This window comes from Moschus berezovskii, chromosome 4, assembly GCF_049115385.1.
Source record: "Moschus berezovskii isolate FMDL1 chromosome 4, NW_MosBer_1.0, whole genome shotgun sequence".
Classification (NCBI taxonomy): Eukaryota; Metazoa; Chordata; class Mammalia; order Artiodactyla; family Moschidae; genus Moschus; species Moschus berezovskii.
In genome coordinates, this window is record NC_142463.1 from 37,551,436 (window position 1) to 37,570,209 (window position 18,774).

General features: G+C 38.2%; 1 protein-coding gene across 4 annotated transcripts in view; it reads left to right on the plus strand.

Moving 5' to 3' along the window:
* The window catches only part of PATJ (PATJ crumbs cell polarity complex component), a 385,356-nt gene that overhangs the window by 106,950 nt on the left and 259,632 nt on the right, over positions 1-18,774 (plus strand). For 3 of the 4 annotated variants that reach the window (XM_055402500.2, XM_055402504.2, XM_055402503.2), the window contains exons 18-21: positions 207-416; positions 6,880-6,996; positions 8,637-9,032; positions 14,796-14,919. In XM_055402500.2, coding sequence (XP_055258475.2) covers positions 207-416; positions 6,880-6,996; positions 8,637-9,032; positions 14,796-14,919 — 847 coding nt within the window. The remainder of the gene's footprint in view (positions 1-206; positions 417-6,879; positions 6,997-8,636; positions 9,033-14,795; positions 14,920-18,774) is intronic. The other variant, XM_055402502.2, reaches the window with a different exon arrangement.

The window sequence follows — 18,774 nt, forward strand, 5'->3', positions numbered from 1 at the left end:
GTAGAGAGAGTATAGTATAGTGTCAACTTAACTTTTATGTGCACTGGGGAAATGAAAATCCTCATGTGACTCGCATTATTGTGATAGCTGCTTTATTGTCTGGAACCCAGTGCACAATATCCCTGAAGTGTGCACAAACATGTCTTCAGGCTGTATATTTGTTTCTGGAGGACTGACTCATCTTTCCATTTTTGCTTGATCTTTAGGACCCCTTAGATCCCACCAGATCAGTGATTGTGATCCGCTCCCTGGTGCCGGATGGTGTGGCAGAAAGAGGCGGAGAGCTATTACCCGGTGACCGTCTGATCTCAGTCAATCAGTACTGTTTGGATAACATCACACTTGCTGAAGCTGTGGAAGTGCTGAAAGCTGTGCCACCAGGCACTGTGCACCTTGGCATCTGTAAACCTTTGGTGGTAAGTTTCGAATTTTGTTAATACAGAAAATGATAATACTATAATAGTTAAAAACATGGATTTTGGAGACACATTCATCTGGCCTGAAATCTCTTTTCCTCTGCATATCATACATGTGTCCTTGTGCAAGTTTCCTAATGTCTTTGACTTAATGCTCAGAAAAAGTAATGTCTACATCATAGGGTTTTGAGGATTAAAGATGATATTTATTAAGTGCTTAGCACATTACATACTAGCTGCCAGCATTACTAGTCCAACTACTGCTACTTTTATCTTCATACCTTTGGCACAGAATTCTAAGTTCTCACTGCATTCCATATGACATAAATTAAAATAAGCCTGTTTATGTGTTTTAACTTTCATTTGGGCACAATGTCAGAATGGTTCAGTAAATTGAATTCAGTTAACCATTATCATTTTAGTGATATAGCAATGAAATCATAGTATGATTTTCTGACTGTCACAGAGCCTTGTAACCCCTAGCATCTCAACTCTGATTTGGTTAAGCCACCCTGAAGTCATCTTATTGTTTAATCTCATCTACTCGGTTAGATCACTGTTTCTTTTTTTTTTTTCAACTTCCCTAGATCACTGTTTCTGATTGAAGTATTATTAGTTATGGTGCTATTGAGGTTCCCCAATGCCCCACTTAAAAAAAATACTCATTGATAATTGGTATTGAAGTACTATTGAGTGCTTACTTTATGTCAGTCAGTATTTTAAGCTCTTTACACACACTAATCCTCACAGAAACTTTAAGAGGCGGTAGTCCTCTTATTACCATCATTACAGATGAGTTAGTCAAGACATAGAGTTGGATAACTCATCCAAGATGATATAACTAGTAAGGGGCAGAGTTGAAATATGAACTTAGCAGAGTGGCTTCAGACCCTGTGTTCTTAGTCATAATGCTGTATATTCCTATTTTAATTTGTTGTCATTAGTTCAGTTTCATGCAGCGTGTCTGAAACAGATACTGTCATTGTAATAGTAGAGTGTTGGACTGTATTTCAAGAAATCTGGGCTCTATTTCTAACTTTGCAACAAGTTAGCTCAGTGGGTGTCAAATTCACCCATATGACATAGACATAAGAATCACCTTGAAGATGTTTAAAATGCAGTTTCCCAGGTCCTACTCTCAGAGATTCTGATTTGGTGGTTCTCAGATTCTCAGGAATCTGCCTCATGTGAGTCACCATTGTATTTCTGATGCAGAATTTTGTACTTTGAGAAACACTGTACCGGTAATTTGGTCATAGGTACCCCACTTTTCTAAGCCTTTTTTTTTCATTTCTGAAAGACTAAAAAAGACCAGAGAACCGATAAGATCTTTCTTAACTCTAAAAGTTCCTTTATTCTGTGAAATATATTAGCATACTATGGGCTTCCCTGCTGGCTCACTGGTGAAGAATCTACCTGTCCATGAAGGAGATGCAAGTTTGATCCCTGGGGCGGGAAGATCCCCTGGAGAAGGAAATGACTACACACTCCAGTATTCTTGTCTGGGAAATCCCATGGACCGAGGAGCCTGGCAGGCTACAGTTTATGGGGTCGCAAAAGAGTTGTACATGACATAGAGACTTAACAACAACAATGAATGTTCATATAGATAGATATCTGTCTATATATAGTTATATGTTCATTTGTAGACGTAGATAGATTCATGTATTACACATAATATTTTTGCATTGGAGAATTTCACATGACCTTCATATATTACTCATCACATATTACACATAAAGATGCCTATCTATTATACCTATCAGTTACTTTAAGCACTTCAGAATGGAATATGGCACATAGCTAAGGCAAGGTCTTGACTTTATATTATGTATTTGGTGTGTGAGTTTTGCCATAGTCAATATATACCGTGAGACGCTTGGTTTGATTTTGGGACAGATTAAGGAGGAGGAAGTTTGATGTTGTTATGGGGACCTCTTTATTCATATTTTGGATTGTGGCAAGAACTTTGTCTAGATTGTCCCTGATGATTATTTGCCTGATTATTGGGGTTGCCAGAGGAAGTCCTAATTATATATGGCTTCAGCAATATGTGAACTGTGAATTCCCAGATGTTCAAGCAGGTTTTAGAAAAGGCAGAGGAACCAGAGATCAAATTGCCAACATCCGCTGGATCATGGAGAAAGCAAGAGAGTTCCAGGAAAACATCTATTTCTGCTTCATTGACTATGCCAAAGCCTTTGACTGTGTGGATCACAACAAACTGTGGAAAATTCTTAAAGAGATGGGAATCCCAGACCACCTGACCTGCCTCTTGAGAAACCTGTATGCAGGTCAGGAAGCAACAGTCAGAACTGTACATGGAACAACTGACTGGTTCCAAATAGGAAAAGGAGTGCGTCAAGGCTGTATATTGTCACCTTGCTTATTTAACTTATATGCAGAGTACATCATGAGGAACGCTGGGCTGGAAGAAGCACAAGCTGAAATCAAGATTGCTGGGAGAAATATCAATAATCTCAGATATGCAGATGATACTACCTTTATGGCAGAAAGTGAAGAAGAACTCAAAAGCCTCTTGATGAAAGTGAAAGAGGAGAGTGAAAATGTTGGCTTGAAGCTCAACGTTCAGAAAACAAAGATCATGGCATCTGGTCCCATCACTTCATGGGAAATAGATGGAAAACCAGTGGAAACAGTGTCAGACTTTATTTTTTTGGGCTCCAAAATCACTGCAGATGCTGATTGCAGCCATGAAATTAAAAGACGCTTACTCTTTGGAAGGAAAGTTATGACCAACCTTGATAGTGTATTGAAAAGCAGAGACATTACTTTGCCAACAAAAGTCCGTCTAGTCAAGGCTATGGTTTTTCCCATGGTCATGTATGGATGTGAGAGTTGGACTGTGAAGAAAGCTGAGCGCCGAAGAATTGATGCTTTTGAACTGTGGTGCTGGGAAGACTCTTGAGAGTCCCTTGTACCGCAAGGAGATCCAACCAGTCCATTCTAAAGGAGATCAGTCCTGGGTGTTCATTGGAAGGACTGATGCTAAAGTTGAAACTGCAATACTTTGGCCACCTCATGCGACGAGTTGACTCACTGGAACAGACTCTGATGCTGGGAAAGGTTGGGGGCGGGAGGAGAAGGGGACGACTGAGAATGAGATGGCTGGATGGCATCACTGACTCTGTGGACATGAGTTTGAGTGTACTCCGGGAGTTGGTGATGGACAGGGAGGCCTGGTGTGCTGTGATTCATGGGGTCGCAGAGAGTCGGACACGACTGAGCGATTGAACTGAACTGAACTGAACTGAAAGGACCTAAACAGTGTGACTTTACTTTAAAGCAATTTAAAGAAGTCTAAGGGATGCTAAAGCTGAAACTGCAAAACTTTGGCCACCTCATGCGACGAGTTGACTCACTGGAAAAGACTCTGATGCTGGGAAAGGTTGGGGGCGGGAGGAGAAGGGGACGACCGAGAATGAGATGGCTGGATGGCATCACCGACTCTGTGGACATGAGTTTGAGTGAACTCCGGGAGTTGGTGATGGACAGGGAGGCCTGGCGTGCTGTGATTCATGGGGTCGCGGAGAATCGGACACGACTGAGCGACTGAACTGACTGAACGCAGTGTAAAGAACAGAACTTAGTAACAGCCGGGTGTGGGTTCCTGTTCCTGTTTCTGGTAGAGGTAGAACTGCAGAAACCTCAGGACCTTGGAGTCTTGCTCTGAAAGATTTTGAAATGCACAGCTGTGAGGTGGCTCCCTGCCTCAGCTTCCCTCAGTGGGTATAAGGCTGCCAGAGTCCTGGGGAGTGTGAGGCCAGTAAAGGAATGAGAGAAGGTCACTTTCAGGAACATTACAATTCTTAGTGGAATTACCACTAAGTGCTGCTTCTTTAACATCTGGGTTCTTTAAGCAAAACTGTCTGTGAACTGTAAATAACCATGCATGGATCCTTTCTGAGGTCTAGCTGTCTGTCTCTTTCTCACGGTCCAGTGGGTGGCCACTTACGTCATCACCTAGTGTTTGTTGAGCATTTGTTCTGTCCTTAGCAGAACTGGGGAGAGAGTGTGAATAAAAAGCTCCAAAGTTCAAGTTCAGGCAGAAAGACTATGAATGTATAACAGGAGAACAGAATTATTTTTTGTTAAGTCTTATACCATAGGTATAGATATGTACTATCTATATAATATAGATATTATATAATCTTATAGTCTTATGTAGATACTTATTATCTATATATTTTCATGTTAACTACAAATGTGACTTCTCTTTTCCACAAACTCACCTTAAAGGTCCTAGATAAAAAAATGAATGAACTGACTTTAAAAAAGTGCATCGTGTTGGACTTCCCTGGTGGCATAGGGGATAAGAATCTGCTTGCCAGTGCAGGGCACATGGATTTGATCCCTGGTCTGGGAAGATTCCACATTCCACAGAGCAACTAAACCTATGTGCCACAGCTACCAAACTCGCGCTCTAGAGCCTGCGAGCCGCAGCTGCTGAACCCACATGCCGCAACTACTGAAGCCCACATGGTCTAGGGCCCGCGAGTCACCACTACTGAGCCTTTGTGCCAGAACTACTGAAGTCCATGCACCCTAGAGCCTGCACACCCCAACTATTTATTGAGTTCACATACTATAACCACGAAGCCTGTGTGCCTAAAGCTTGTGACCCACAAGAGAAGTTGCCACAGTGAGACGTCTGTACACTGTAGTGAAGAGTAGCCCCCACTCACCACCGCTAGAAAAAGCCTGTGCAAAGCAACAAAGACCCAACACAGCCAAAAATAATACAAGAAATAAATTAATGAAGCAAAGACATTGTATCTTCAGAACTCACAGGACAGAACTGTCAGTGGAGTTATTGAGCCAGACAACTGTGGGTTTGGCTCAGCTCTGTGATTTGCCAAGCTCTGTGTCCTTGTGCCTATTATTTAACCTCACCAGCTCCTACTTGGGACCATGTAGCATGCTAGTTTAGAGCACAGGCTCTAAAACCAGATGGCCAGGACTCACATTCTGGGCCTGTAACTGACTAGTTATGTAACTTCGAGCAAATTACCATGCATCTGTTACTTATCTGTAAAATAGGGTTATTAAGGGCACCGATGGACAGGGAGGCCTGGCGTGCTGTGATTCATGGGGTTGCGGAGAGTCGGACACGACTGAGCAACTGAACTGAACTGAACTTCTTAGACTATATGTTAATATATTAAGTAAATTGATATATTAAGAGTGCTAAGACCTGTACCTGTGATATACATAAATATATATATTTGCTATTATTTTTATGTAAATATAAAATCCTGACCTAATAGAATAAACAAATAGAACTGGTACTAAGTTCTTAATATAAAGATTCAGTTCAGTTCAGTTCAGTTCAGTCGCTCAGTCGTGTCCGACTCTCCGCGACCCCATGAATCACAGCACAAGCTGAGGCAAAGCAGGTAAAAGTGTCTACCATGGATTGTGATGCATAGCTAGGACTTGGTAGACAGTGGCTGTGTTATTACCTGGAACTGATGCTGAGCTGGTGAGCACTAGGATGGTTGTCCTCCTTCTGATGGAGAGTGGCTACATTGTACCATTGTTGAATATTTTGAGTATCATCCTATATAAATTTAGGCATTTCTTAATATTAAGTTCTGTTCCTGGGAAAGTGATTTTTTATTTAAGGAATACCTAAAAAGAATTAAAAGTTTGAGAAGTTTTGACCTGAATATGACTTTTTTTTTTAAATTATTAAAGAAAAGTTTGGTCTAATGAAACAATGTACATTAAGTACTATGTACTTGCTCTTAATGGAAAGATGAGAATTAATTTGAAAAACATTTGAAACCAAGATGTTTTCTTCAGTATAGAAGTGCTTCTTTGGTTGCCAGAGCTGGGGGCTGGGAGTGGGCGAAATGGGTGCAGGTGGTCAAAAGATAGAAACCTCCAGTTATAAGTCCTAAGGATGTTAGGTACAGCATGGGGACTGCAGATAACAGTACTGAGTGGTATATTTGAAAGTTGCAAATGTTAGCTAAACTTTTCATGGTGATTATTTTGCAACATATGCATATACCAAATCATTATATTGTATACTTAACACTAATATAATGTTGTATGTCAGTTGCTGCTGCTGCTGCTGCTAAGTCGCTTCAGTCATGTCCGACTCTGTGCGACCCCATAGACGGCAGCCCACCAGGCTCCCCTGTCCCTGGGATTCTCCAGGCAAGAACACTGGAGTGGGTTGCCATGTCCTTCTCCCATGCATGAATATGAAAACTGAAAGTGAAGGTGCTCAGTCGTGTCCGACTCTTTGCGACCCCATGGACTGCAGCCTACCAGCCTCCTCCGTCCATCGGATTTTCCGGGCAAGAGTACTAGAGTGGGTTGCCATTGCCTTCTCCATGTATGTCAGTTAGACGTCAATAAAAAATAGGTTCATGGTTTACAAAACAATTCTTCAATCATGCTAAAAATTTTTTTTAAATGCTTCTGTTTTCAGGAAGGTGATAAAGAGGAAGAAAGTTGCATTTTACTTTCAAGCAATAATGAAGACAAGACTGAAATTTCAGGAACAATTCATGATATAAATTCATCTTTAATACTTGAAGCACCCCAGGTATTTAGTACATTTTTTCCCCATTTAAATGGTTGCTATTATAAAGAAGACAAAAGCTTGTTCTTACTGTCTTGGCTAAATAGATACAAATTAAATAGTTTCCCCCTTCAAAAAAATTTTTTTAACTGAAATCTCTTCTCTTTTGTATCCCATTGCCTCCATAAATGACATCGGCTTGGTTTTTAGGCATTTCAAAGAACAAACATACCTGACTTTATATCACTAATACACTCTTAAAATTTTGAGAGTAGAGAGAATTTTGAAAATAGACCTGCATTTAAAAATGCTGTAGAACAAGAGCTCTACTAAAGAACTTCTTTTTTGCCCCCAGAAGAACTTCTTATTGAATACTTTCTAAAGAATTATTTAGTCAAACCTTACTTTATGCTTTGATATTAGAAAGTATATTTTGAAACTTTTCCTTTTTCATTCTTAAAGTGAATTGTGTTTATTTTGCTTTTAGCAGAGTATGGTTTTTCTTAATTTGATAATAACTGTCTTTTGATATTCTTTGCATAGTTTGTTGACAGTGTCTAAACCTGATATGTAGTCCTGTGGTGTCCATTATATATTTTTTTCAGTTTATACATTTTTTTGTTACAATTTCTTAACTGTGTGACATGTTTAAATATACCTTCTAAATACAGTTTTTTCTTTTTTTAAATAACTAGGTTACAGTATTTGCCTTACTATATTAACTTAAAAACGTCCCTGCAATGATGTCTAGCTGCAAGTGAGGAAGCAATGGGAAGGTGTAGATTCTTTTCACGAATGTACATTTATTGATATTTAATGAATAGAACTTAAAATAGGAAACGTCATTGATCCTTCAGAGGGAATTGGACCTTATTGTACTTAGCACCCTCAGGTCCCTTGAAGTTAGGTCAAAGGCTCAGCAGATTCTTATATTCTTCAAGTGTTCCTAAGAACTCAACAAAATTTCTGCTCATGTGTGGGGACTATCTAGCTTTAGTTCTATAGTCTTCCTCTTTTGATTAGTGAAGTTTGAATTAATTGAAGAGCATACTGTATTCATTCTTTTTTGTTTTATATTATTAATGCAAATGCAAAAATCAACTTTTGTTAAATAGTGTATTATACAAGAGTCATATTCAAAGTAGTTGCACATATTCCTTATATCTTTAGTTTATAGAGAAGGTTTTGTAAACATTCAAAGAGCCATGAACTTCTTCTGAGTTACATAAATCTGATATACATAAATCTTATAATCCTGACTTTTAAGTGTTTGCTTTCTTCTGAGATGGTATGAAGTACATCCATACTTATGTATTGCTTTTTATATGAGATGCATGAGTTAAACATTCAGTGTAGAAGTTTAACAAAACTGCTTCTGAGAATTTTCAGGTGGTTAATGTGTAACGAACCTTTTAGAGTACTCAGTCACCTTGCCAAAGGCAGATTGTTGCCTCTTTTGTTGTTTCTTTTCCAGGTTGAGGTTTGTGTGGCAGTAAGGTTATATTCTCCTCTATTTTAATGGAGAGCTGTTTGGGTTAACCATGCATTGGCATATAATATCGTTACTGCAGTTATGCCAGGGGTTAATTTTCTAGTTAATGTGTAGAGTGCAGCTTTAAGACAGAATTTAAAGTTTTGTTTTGTTTTGCAATTTTTATTCACAGGAATTTAGAGATGAACCCTATTTTAAAGAAGAGTTTGTGGATGAGCCATTTCTAGATTTGGGAAAGGCTTTCCACTCCCAACAAAAAGAGATAGATAATAGCAAGGAGACCTGGGAAATGCGTGAATTTATGGTCCCTAGGTTGCAGGAGATGGGTGAAGAAAGAGAAATGCTTGTTGATGAAGAATATGAGCTCTATCAAGACCAACTTCAGTCCCTGCAGTCGTATCCCTCATCACACATTCAAGAGGTTGCTCCTGTTGCGTCCATGAAGGAGGTTCACTTTGGTACACAGTGGTTCCCGGACTGTGAACTGCCCGAACCTCAAGAAGCGGGATGCATGATGAGCATGTACCCTCAGGACATGCAGCAGTGCGGCTGTAACCCCGAAGAGATGGTAAGGGATTAGAATGCATCTTCCACATCCTTCCCGACTCCTCCCCTCCCCATCTCTGTCCATCCGTCATGTAACTTTTAAACACACAAACACAATTTAATGGATCTTTTCATCACTGGACATTTTTTTTTCAAAAATGTATCATATGGAGTGTTGGTTTTAAGTAAAAGCTCATCATTTCTTTATTGTAAACTTCTAGTTGGAGTCAATAAGCTACAGTTGCTTTGCTGTTATGATGTGGTTTTTGTTGTTGTTGTTTTTAACCTTGCTTTTTTAGTGATGTTTTCCTCCTGATACCCATTCCAAGGAGGAGTTCTTTCATCATTTGTGATTAAAAAAAAAAAAAAAATCCCCTCAGGGAGATATAGCTTTGTATTTCTCACATAACATGTTTGTCAAGGAAAATCAAGGCAAAATTGATTAAAAGATTTGTTATTTCTGTCTTGCTTATCCACACTGTCCTCTGTATTATATGTAATACTAAATAGAAAGTCACTGGACTCTAGAAAATTCTCTTTAATTTGTGATACTGCCTGCGGACAACTTGGCAGGAAAGCATTATATCTACTAGGTTTGCTCTTGCTATTAATTCACCAATAAGCTTATTTTTAAAAATAAAATTAGGGTTAACTGGCCACCAACTGGGATCTTTCAGTAGGGATGTTTTTAATATTTTATTTTTGTTTATTTCCTGACCCAAATTAACTTCCAAGCAAATGAAGAGAAAGTTTTCTGTATGGAGTACATAGCAGCATGTTTGGAACAGTGCGGGGCCCTCCTCAGTGAGGTCAGCAACTCCCCTGCAGTGATGTGCACGGTGGCCTTTGTTTGTTTTCTCACAAGGGCAGATAGAGCTGGGTTTTGTTCTTGCCTCCCTTCGACCTTTCTCCCCTTTTCATTTCATTTTGGGCCTCTCTGCTATGCAAGATGCTATATTTATGTATTTAAGGAACCCTTGAGGATTACCCTTGATACTGGACTCTGGGCAGTCTACCAGAGAACAGATGTTTTGGAATTATGTGAATCATGTGGGAAGAGGTGACATAGAATCACCTGGTGTGTTGCTGTTGACACTGGTTCTTTCTATCTCTGCCAGTCCCATTCAGTCCCACTCCTGTGTCTGTTAAGTGCTTGACCTCAAACAGAATATTTAGTTTTATGGAGCATATTATGAATATATAAATAAATACTCTTGTTATATCTGTTTTCTTCTATAAAAATAAAATTTTCCATTTACTCAAATATAAGGCAACCTGAAATATAGTCCCATTTTAATATATAAACTTTTAGAAATATAGATGAATAGTATATTCATAATGTTTACTTTATATATTTAGTTAAGTGTCCCTATTTTAAAACCTGTAAAATATCAGGTGTTTGCCTGTTCTTGCATTTAATGATGGAATTTTACTCATATTCCTTCAATGCATATTTAATGTCAGAGTCTACATTATTACTAGAGTCACTTTTTGATCTTTCAACACTGTTTTCCAACCATACCATCTTCATTTCCATCTACGTTGTTTGAGATATAGTAACTTTTTAATCCATACTATCAGTCAAAAGTTTATTTCAAATATCATTGCATAACGTTAGGTTTTTTAAAAATTCCTCTCATAAGTTTATATTGATGACCCAATCAATCCACAGTGTAGCCACTTCCTCTATTATTTATCAAGCTCATTATAAAGCTTGTTTAAACATCATTCAGTGCTCACAGTTTGAAGGACACACATCCTAGTTACTAACTTCGTCAGATTTCCCAGCTTTCTGATTCTACTATAGGCTCCTTAAACTGGCATTGATTAAGATTGCCTTAGCCCTAATGTGTCTTACCTAAACAGTATTTACTTTAAGTAATTATCCGTTCCTGCTTTGGGGCATTAACTGTTTCTTTTAAATTGAAGTATAGTTGATTTGCAAGGTTGTGTTAATTACTGCTGTACAGCAAGATGATTCAGTTATACATATGTTGTTGTTGTTCAGTGGCTATGTGGTGTCTGACTCTTTGTGACCCCATAGGCTGCAGCATGCCAGGCTTCCTTGTCACGTTTTTAACTATTCTGTTCCATTATGGTTTATCATAAGATATTAAATGTAGTTCTCTGTGTTGTAGAATAGGACCTCGTTGCTTATCCATTCATATATAAAAGCTTACATCTGCTGACTTCAACCAGGAGGAGGGTCATCTCTTCCCCAACTGCATTCCCGTTGGCAACCACCAGTCTGTTCTTTATGTCCATGATTCTGTTTCTGTTTCATAGATAGGTTCATTTGTGTCATATTTTAGATTTCATGTAAGTGATACCATAAGGTGTTTACTTAGTATGATAATTGCTAGTTGCACCCATGTTGCTGAAAATGGCATTATTTTGTTCTTTTTTATGACTGAGTAGTATTCCATTGTATATATCTCAACATCTTCTTTATTCATTCATCGGTCGATGGACATTTGGGTTGTTTCCATGTTTTGGCTATTGTGAATAGTGCTGCTATGAACATAGGGATGCATGTATCTTTTTGAATTATAGTTTTTCTGGATATATGGGCATTAACTATTTTCCCCATTTCCCATCCATATCCCACAGTGATGAGTGTAGGTGAGGAAAGAAAAACGTTTTCCTTTACCTTCCTAGGTTCCTTTGGCTGGGGCCCTGGAAATTAAACTGACAAAAGACAGATTATCAGAAGAAAAACAATTTATTAACACCTGAAGCATGCACACACCCAGGAGAAGCTCAGTGATAGGTCACTCAAAGCAGGGGTTAGAACTTGGGCTTATGTAGCATCTTAATGAAGGACCGTACATTTGTAGACGAGTGTCAAGATAGAGGGAAAGGGATTCAGGCTTTCAGGGGTAGCTACTGTGTGAAGGTAAATATTATGGGGGAAATTGACGGAACATAAGGGTTGTTTTAGTAATGTTTGTCATACACATTTCTCTTAGTGTCGTCTCTGAGGTGGAAAGAGTAGAGTCGTCTTTGGTGATTGAGAACCAGGAGAGGATAGGAAACTTTTCTGTGTCTCTTCTTTTCTTCAGCTCAGAATAATCTCTCTGCCAAAGGGGCATATTTCTGGGTGGAATATCCTGATCCTCTGTATTAGCTGTGCCCACATGATCAGGATGGGCTTGGATCTTTATTTGTCTTACTGTCATTATGGTGGACTCCATGGTGATCCTTTATTATTTAATCCAGCTCTGGGTGAGTCGATTTTAAAAACACAGTCACATGCCTTACAAATATGCAGTTCCCGGTACTCTTCTTTTTAGAGGGTGTCCTCTAGAAGGCAGTGAAACATTATCATTCTGTCTTCATTATATTTGATAATATCTATTTTGGGCTACAAGTATAGCTATGTTTGTGGAGTGCAAATAGCACCCAACAGATTATAAGCTTATCTTTCTCCACCACTCTCTTACTCCATTTTAGTTGAAGGATAAAAGCATCAAGGTTGATAGATCTGGTTCTTTATTTTTAGTTGTGATCAAATATACATTATATGAAGTTGACCATTTTAACTGTTTTTAGGCTTACAGTTGTCATGGAATGAATATACTCACATTATTGAAGAACCATTACGACCACCCATCTCTAGAATTTTTACATCTTCCCAAATGGAGACTCTGTACCCAGTAAACAATAAACTGCTCATTCTCCTTTTCCTTTATCTGCTGGCAGCAAACACAGTTCTACTTTCTGTGTCTAAGAATTTGACTGTTCAGAGAACCTCATGTAAATAGAATCATACAATATTTGTCTTTTGTGTCTGACTTATTTCACTTAGCGTGATGTCTTCAGGTTCATTCATGTAGCATGTCAGCATTTTCTCCCTTTTTGAGGCTGAATAGCATTCCATTGAATGTATATACCCTATTTTGTTTGCTTGTTCATCAATTGATGGACTTCTGGGTTGTTTGTCTTTGGCTATTGTGAACAGTGCTGCTGTGGACACTGCTATACAAACATCTGTTCAAAACCAAATTTTGGGGGGTACACACCCTGAAGTGAAATTGCCAGGTCATGTGGTAATTCTGTTTAATTTTGGGGAGAATCATGTACTGTTTTCATAGCCTCTGTGCCATTTTACATTCCTGCCAGCAATGCACGGATTTTCTAATTTTTCCACATCCTCACTAACACTTGTTTTCTTTTTTTTTTAGGTAGGTGTGAAGTGGTAACTCACTGTAGTTTTGATTTGTAATTCTCTATTAGTGACATTGAGCAAATTTTCACATGCTTATTGGCCATCTTCAAATATTCTTTGGAAAAATGTCTAACTCCTTTTCTCTTTTTGAAAATATCTGATTCTTTTTGTCTGAGACTAAATTTATGCTCTCATTGTCTCCGCTATTTAGGAAAAAAATTGAATTGATTTTTCTATAGGTCTAACCTTTCATATCTACTGTATTGAAACCTCAGATTTAGGTGTCAATTCTTATTCTTCAGTCATAATTGCCATTAATTAAAATAACCAAATGGTTCAAAAATGATTGTAAATTTTTTCTTTTTAAATACACAGTGGCTCCCATCTCCTCCTCTGCTCTAAGGAGTTCTTGTTTTATTCTAGACTACTAACTAGTCATATTTCCCTCTCACCTCTATTTAATATTTGAGTTGAATGTACTCTGGGCTCCTTTTGGTATCTGATATAGTTTTTACTCAATTATATTCATAATCTATTTGATAAAATCTAGCAGTATTTGGTACATCCGCTTATGAGAGGTCTTTTTCTTACTATTGAAATGTGACCCATATAATCATGAAAAAATGTGGACTATTGTAAAAAATAAAATTTATATTTTTGTTTTGGACAACCTAAATTTCCAACAACAGAGAATAACACAGTGCTATTAACCTTAGAAGAATTAAGGCAGTGGTCCCCAATGTTTTTGGCACCAGGGAGTGGTTTTGTGGAAGACAGTTTTTCCATGGACCGTGGTGGGGGAATGGTTTCAGGATGATTCAAGTGTATTACATTTATTGTGCACTTTATTTGTATTATTATTACATCAACTTCAGATCATCAGGCATTAGATCCTAGAGGTTGGGAACCCCTGATTGAAGGTATATGTCTGTGGTGGCCATATGTTGCAATTTAATTTCATACATATAAATATCTTTTTAATATAATAAAATACATCAGTGAAAATTGTATGTCTGGAAGATTATAACTTTAGAAAACCATAAAAGACATGTGTACAAAAGGAAGACAGGGAAAGCGTAATAACTACTGACTGTGCTTATCTGTGGGTTTTAGGTTCAGGGAACAGGTTGTTTATTAGGTAGATAAGAGTGTAAGGGAGGGCATAGCAAAGGCTTAGAACTATGAAAATTCACCAGCTGTTTCTAAAGGCTGTGAAAATTCACCAGGTGTTTCCAGATCAGCAGCGAAGCTATTTAAGTTGTGATCCAGCATGATCCAGAATGTAACGTGTATCAACCATTGACCTTGCTTGCCTTGATAGTTTATTCTTCTACCTTGGTGAATGTTTATTTGAATGCATTTATTAATGTTTATAAAATAATTTTTTTTGGTAAAAAATCCAGTGTTTGGAAAAAACAGATTTTTACTAGCCTGTTCTCTTGCAGATATTAAGTTACTAGCATTTGTAACTGCTTACCACAGTATAAAACATTACTTGAGAAGGCCTGTTTGCAGGGCCAGTTTTCCATTATCATTATGATCTGGATTGAATGACATTATGGCGTTCCACATTTTATCATAAAGTGCTAATGCATTTCTGTTTTTCTTCCTCTCGAGATGAAAGAGAACTTTGGCATCGATTCCCTCTCCTCCATACCCTCAACTGAAGGAAACACTCAACAAGGCAGGTTTGATGATCTGGAAAATCTTAATTCATTAACAAAGAGTAGCCTGGATTTAGGTTTGTGATTTTAATTTCTCATAAACACAAGTTATATTACTTTGCAGTCTTTCAGTATTATTTGTACAAATGATGAATTTTACTGTCATATTTTCATTATAATATTTTGAATCGAAATCTACTTATTAATCTGTTTCAAAATATCTGGAAAAGTAATGTGACTCATATTTCAACTTAGAGTTTTCAGATTCTGCTTTCTGTGAGGGCTGCATTTTTCCCTGCCTCATTTTGCTTTTTATTAGCTATGTGGATTACAACTAAAACTAGTGCCATATACTGAATATGAAATAAGCCTCTACTAATATATATTAAAATCTCTGATGCTATTAAGTGATACTGTTAGCTCATTGAATGGGGTTGTTAAATATTAATAAAGAGAGACATATTTTAAACATTTATGAAACATTTTTATAGCCATATATTACAGTCAATTTTGGTACATTAATAACTTAGTTTCCATTAAAGATTCCTAAAAGTATAGTGCTTCTCCTTGCCTCTTCTCATATTGATTGTTATATATTTTTGAAAACTTGACTTTAAAAAGTAATCTTTCCTTATCCAACACTGCAATATCAAATGTCATTGTAATATTAAGATTTCCTAGGGGAGACTGGTAAGTTCTTTCAAAGTATTGGGATTTATAGAGCCATTGTTCAGGATTTATGCTGTCCTTCAAATGGCAACCCACTCCAGTATTCTTGCCTGGAGAATCCCATGGACAGAGGAGTCTGGTGGGCTACAGTCCACGGAGTCGCAGAGTAGGACACAACTGAGCGACTTCACTTTCACTTTTCACCTGTTTTGACTCTACTTATAGGAAAAGACTTTCTCTATGGGTAGTTCTTGTGTTATATGATAATATATTGTTAGAAGAGAGAGATAACTGTAGAAAGTTATGTAACTGTTTTATATGAATTCAACATTCTATCAAGTAAAATCTAAAACAATGGCGTTCTTTTAATGTTGTTAAAGATTGAAGGCATCTATGAGATGATAACAGTTGCCAGTTCCCTACCAGTCAGAATATATCATGAACAGTTAATTTAAAAAATTAAGATAGTTAATTTTGAATATCTTAGATTAAGTGAATCTATTCAATTTTTCATAATGTATAACTGATTGTGGCTAGGAGAAAAATGTAATTTTTTTCACAAAAATTCTCCTTGTATACTGTTTTTTGTCTTGTTTTTTAAATTCACCACATTTCTGTAGCCCTCTATTAAATACTTGAGGAAGAGTTATGGCACAAATGAATGAATTAATGTGTTTGATTACCATTGATATTAATAATTTATAATAATATCCATCATTGTTTCAGACTAGACAATTTTGTTGTGGAGAGCATCCCTGTGCATTGTCAGATGTTTAGCAGCCTCCTTGCCTTCTCACCCTAGATCCCAGTGGTATTCCCATTCCTAGTCATGATCAAAATCAAAATGTCTCCAGACATTGTCAAAAAGTCCCTTGGGAGACAGAATTGCCCCAGGTTGAGAACCATTCACTGTTTTACACTGTCAGGATTGAAAGCAATGGGTTGGAAATATGGGGTGAGTGTTTGTGAAGATGGACATTGGAGTTAGGAGAAAGATAGGGGAAGGGACTTTGTCCTCATGGGATGATTCAACCTTCCTCTGAGCCCTCCTCTGGGTATCACTGAAGTGACTCCAAAGTTATTTCCTCTGACTTCTGCTGCCTGCATGAGTTTCCCAGGGCCCTGTAACAAGTTACCACACACCTGATGGCTTAGAATACCAGAAGTTAATTCTCTCACTGTTCTGGAGCCCCTAAGTCCTAAATTAATATGCTGTCTTACTTCTGAAGGCCTTGGGAAGAATCTGTTCTTTTCCCTGTCCAGCTTCAGGTGACTCCAGCATCTTTTGGCTTGTGGCTGCTTCATTCTAATCTCTGCCTCTGTCCTCACATGGCCCTCTCCTCTTCTCCATGTCTTCTCTTTTGTCTCTTATAAGGACACCTGTTGTTGGATTTAAGGCCTGCTTGGATTGTCTCATCTCAAGATGCTTAATTTAGTTACATTTGCAAAGCCCTTTTCTCCATGTAAGGTCTCATTTATAGGTTCTATGGCAGATATATATATCCAGGTGAACCATCAATCAACCTACTGTACTGCCTTAATCTAATATTTGGCAAGGCACTTGGATTCTATTTTTGGAGATTATAGCTTTAGGTATTTAGCTACATTTGTATACCTTGGGCCTGTCCTCACTAGGAAAGTGTTCACAACCACATGTGTTTTGGGAAATTTTTCAACTATCAGTGACTTTATTTTTGAGCATTCATAGCAAAAAAATTTTTGAGAGCTGCCAGAATGCTGTGTGGCAGGTGTAAGTACTTGGATTAATGCTAGCCATGGGTGAACTGAGAAATTATTGATACAGAGTCAGTATAGTTTTAGTCCCAGGTCCCTCAGTACTAAGCCGTTAATCTGCTATGTCACCAGGCAAACCACCCAGTTCTCCAAGCTTCCCCACTTCCGCAGCTGTAAAATGGTGCAATTGGGCTAAGTGTTCTATGAGGCCTTTTTCAAATCTGTAGCCCTTTGACTACTCTGTTAGTAACAGAGACCTTAAGAGTCACTTATAAGCAATTAAATTAAAAGTTATTTTTGAAAACCTGTATGTAAAGTGCTATTCTTCACCCTGTACTTAATCTAAAATTATTGTTCAGTCATTAAGTCATGTCCGACTCTTTGTGACCCCATGGACTGCAGCACGCCAGGCTTCCCTGTCCTTCACCATCTCCCAGAGTTTGCCCAAATTCATGTCCTTTGTGTTGATGCCATCTAACCATCCCATACTCTGTCGCCCCCTTCTCTTCCTGCCCTCCATCTTTCCCAGGATCAGGGTCTTTTCCAGTGAGTCAGCTCTTAAATCAGGTATCCTCAAAGACAGAAAGTAGTTCTAAAAAAAAAAAAAAAAAAAGAAAGTAGTTCTATTTCCCAGTCTGATTGGCCCTACCTAAAATGGTCCTCCAGTGAACCTGAATGAATTTCTGTCATTGTACCCAGAGTCAGGTACACTTGCGAATTCACATATTGGTCTCTTACAATAAGCTTCTGGAGGGCAAGGCTTATATCTGATTATGTTACCATAGTGGGTGCTCAAGAACTATTGCACGAGAAGGTGATATGCTGCTCCTGTGTGGTGATTTAACAGCATGCCAGTACTGGCATGACTTAACTGGCATGATTTATCAGTATGCCAGTTCCCTACCTATTTTTTTTTTTTTGTCTGGTTGCTAAGTTGTACAGCAACCCCTTTTCTGAACGGATTCTTCTTGCCTTTATTTTGTTTGTCTTTCTCTTCTTGCACCTCACTAAGTATAGACCTTTTGGAAATTACTCCCATTCCTCCCCTGGTAGCATTAACTTCTGTTTATCCAGGGACTTTTTTTTTTTTTTTTAACTTTCCTGTTTTCCTGTTGTGGCTGTTACCTAACAACTGCATAGGCCCCAAAGGATATGATTTATTTTACGGGCTCCCAGATACCATGGTGCCCCTGACAAGCAGGTCTGTTAAGTTACCTATGTCAAGCACGGTGAGAGAGGAGAGATGTACCTGAGCACTGCCAAGGGGGAGTGGGCAAAGGGTATGGGCACCCCTGTGTGGAGCAGGTAGTGAAAAGTTTTAAACGAACTGCAGCATCCTATGAAACTCAGTGCTGTAATTTAATAGGCTGCTTTACCAGTATAGCTGGATGGGAATTAGCTCTGCAAATACAGCCAGTTCTCTGTTCTTTCAGCTCTCATTTTAGGCCATTTCTGTAGAATCTCCATCCCACCCAGCCCCTCCTTAGAGGAGGAGGTAGACATAGGGAGCTAGAGTAGTGGTGCACGTC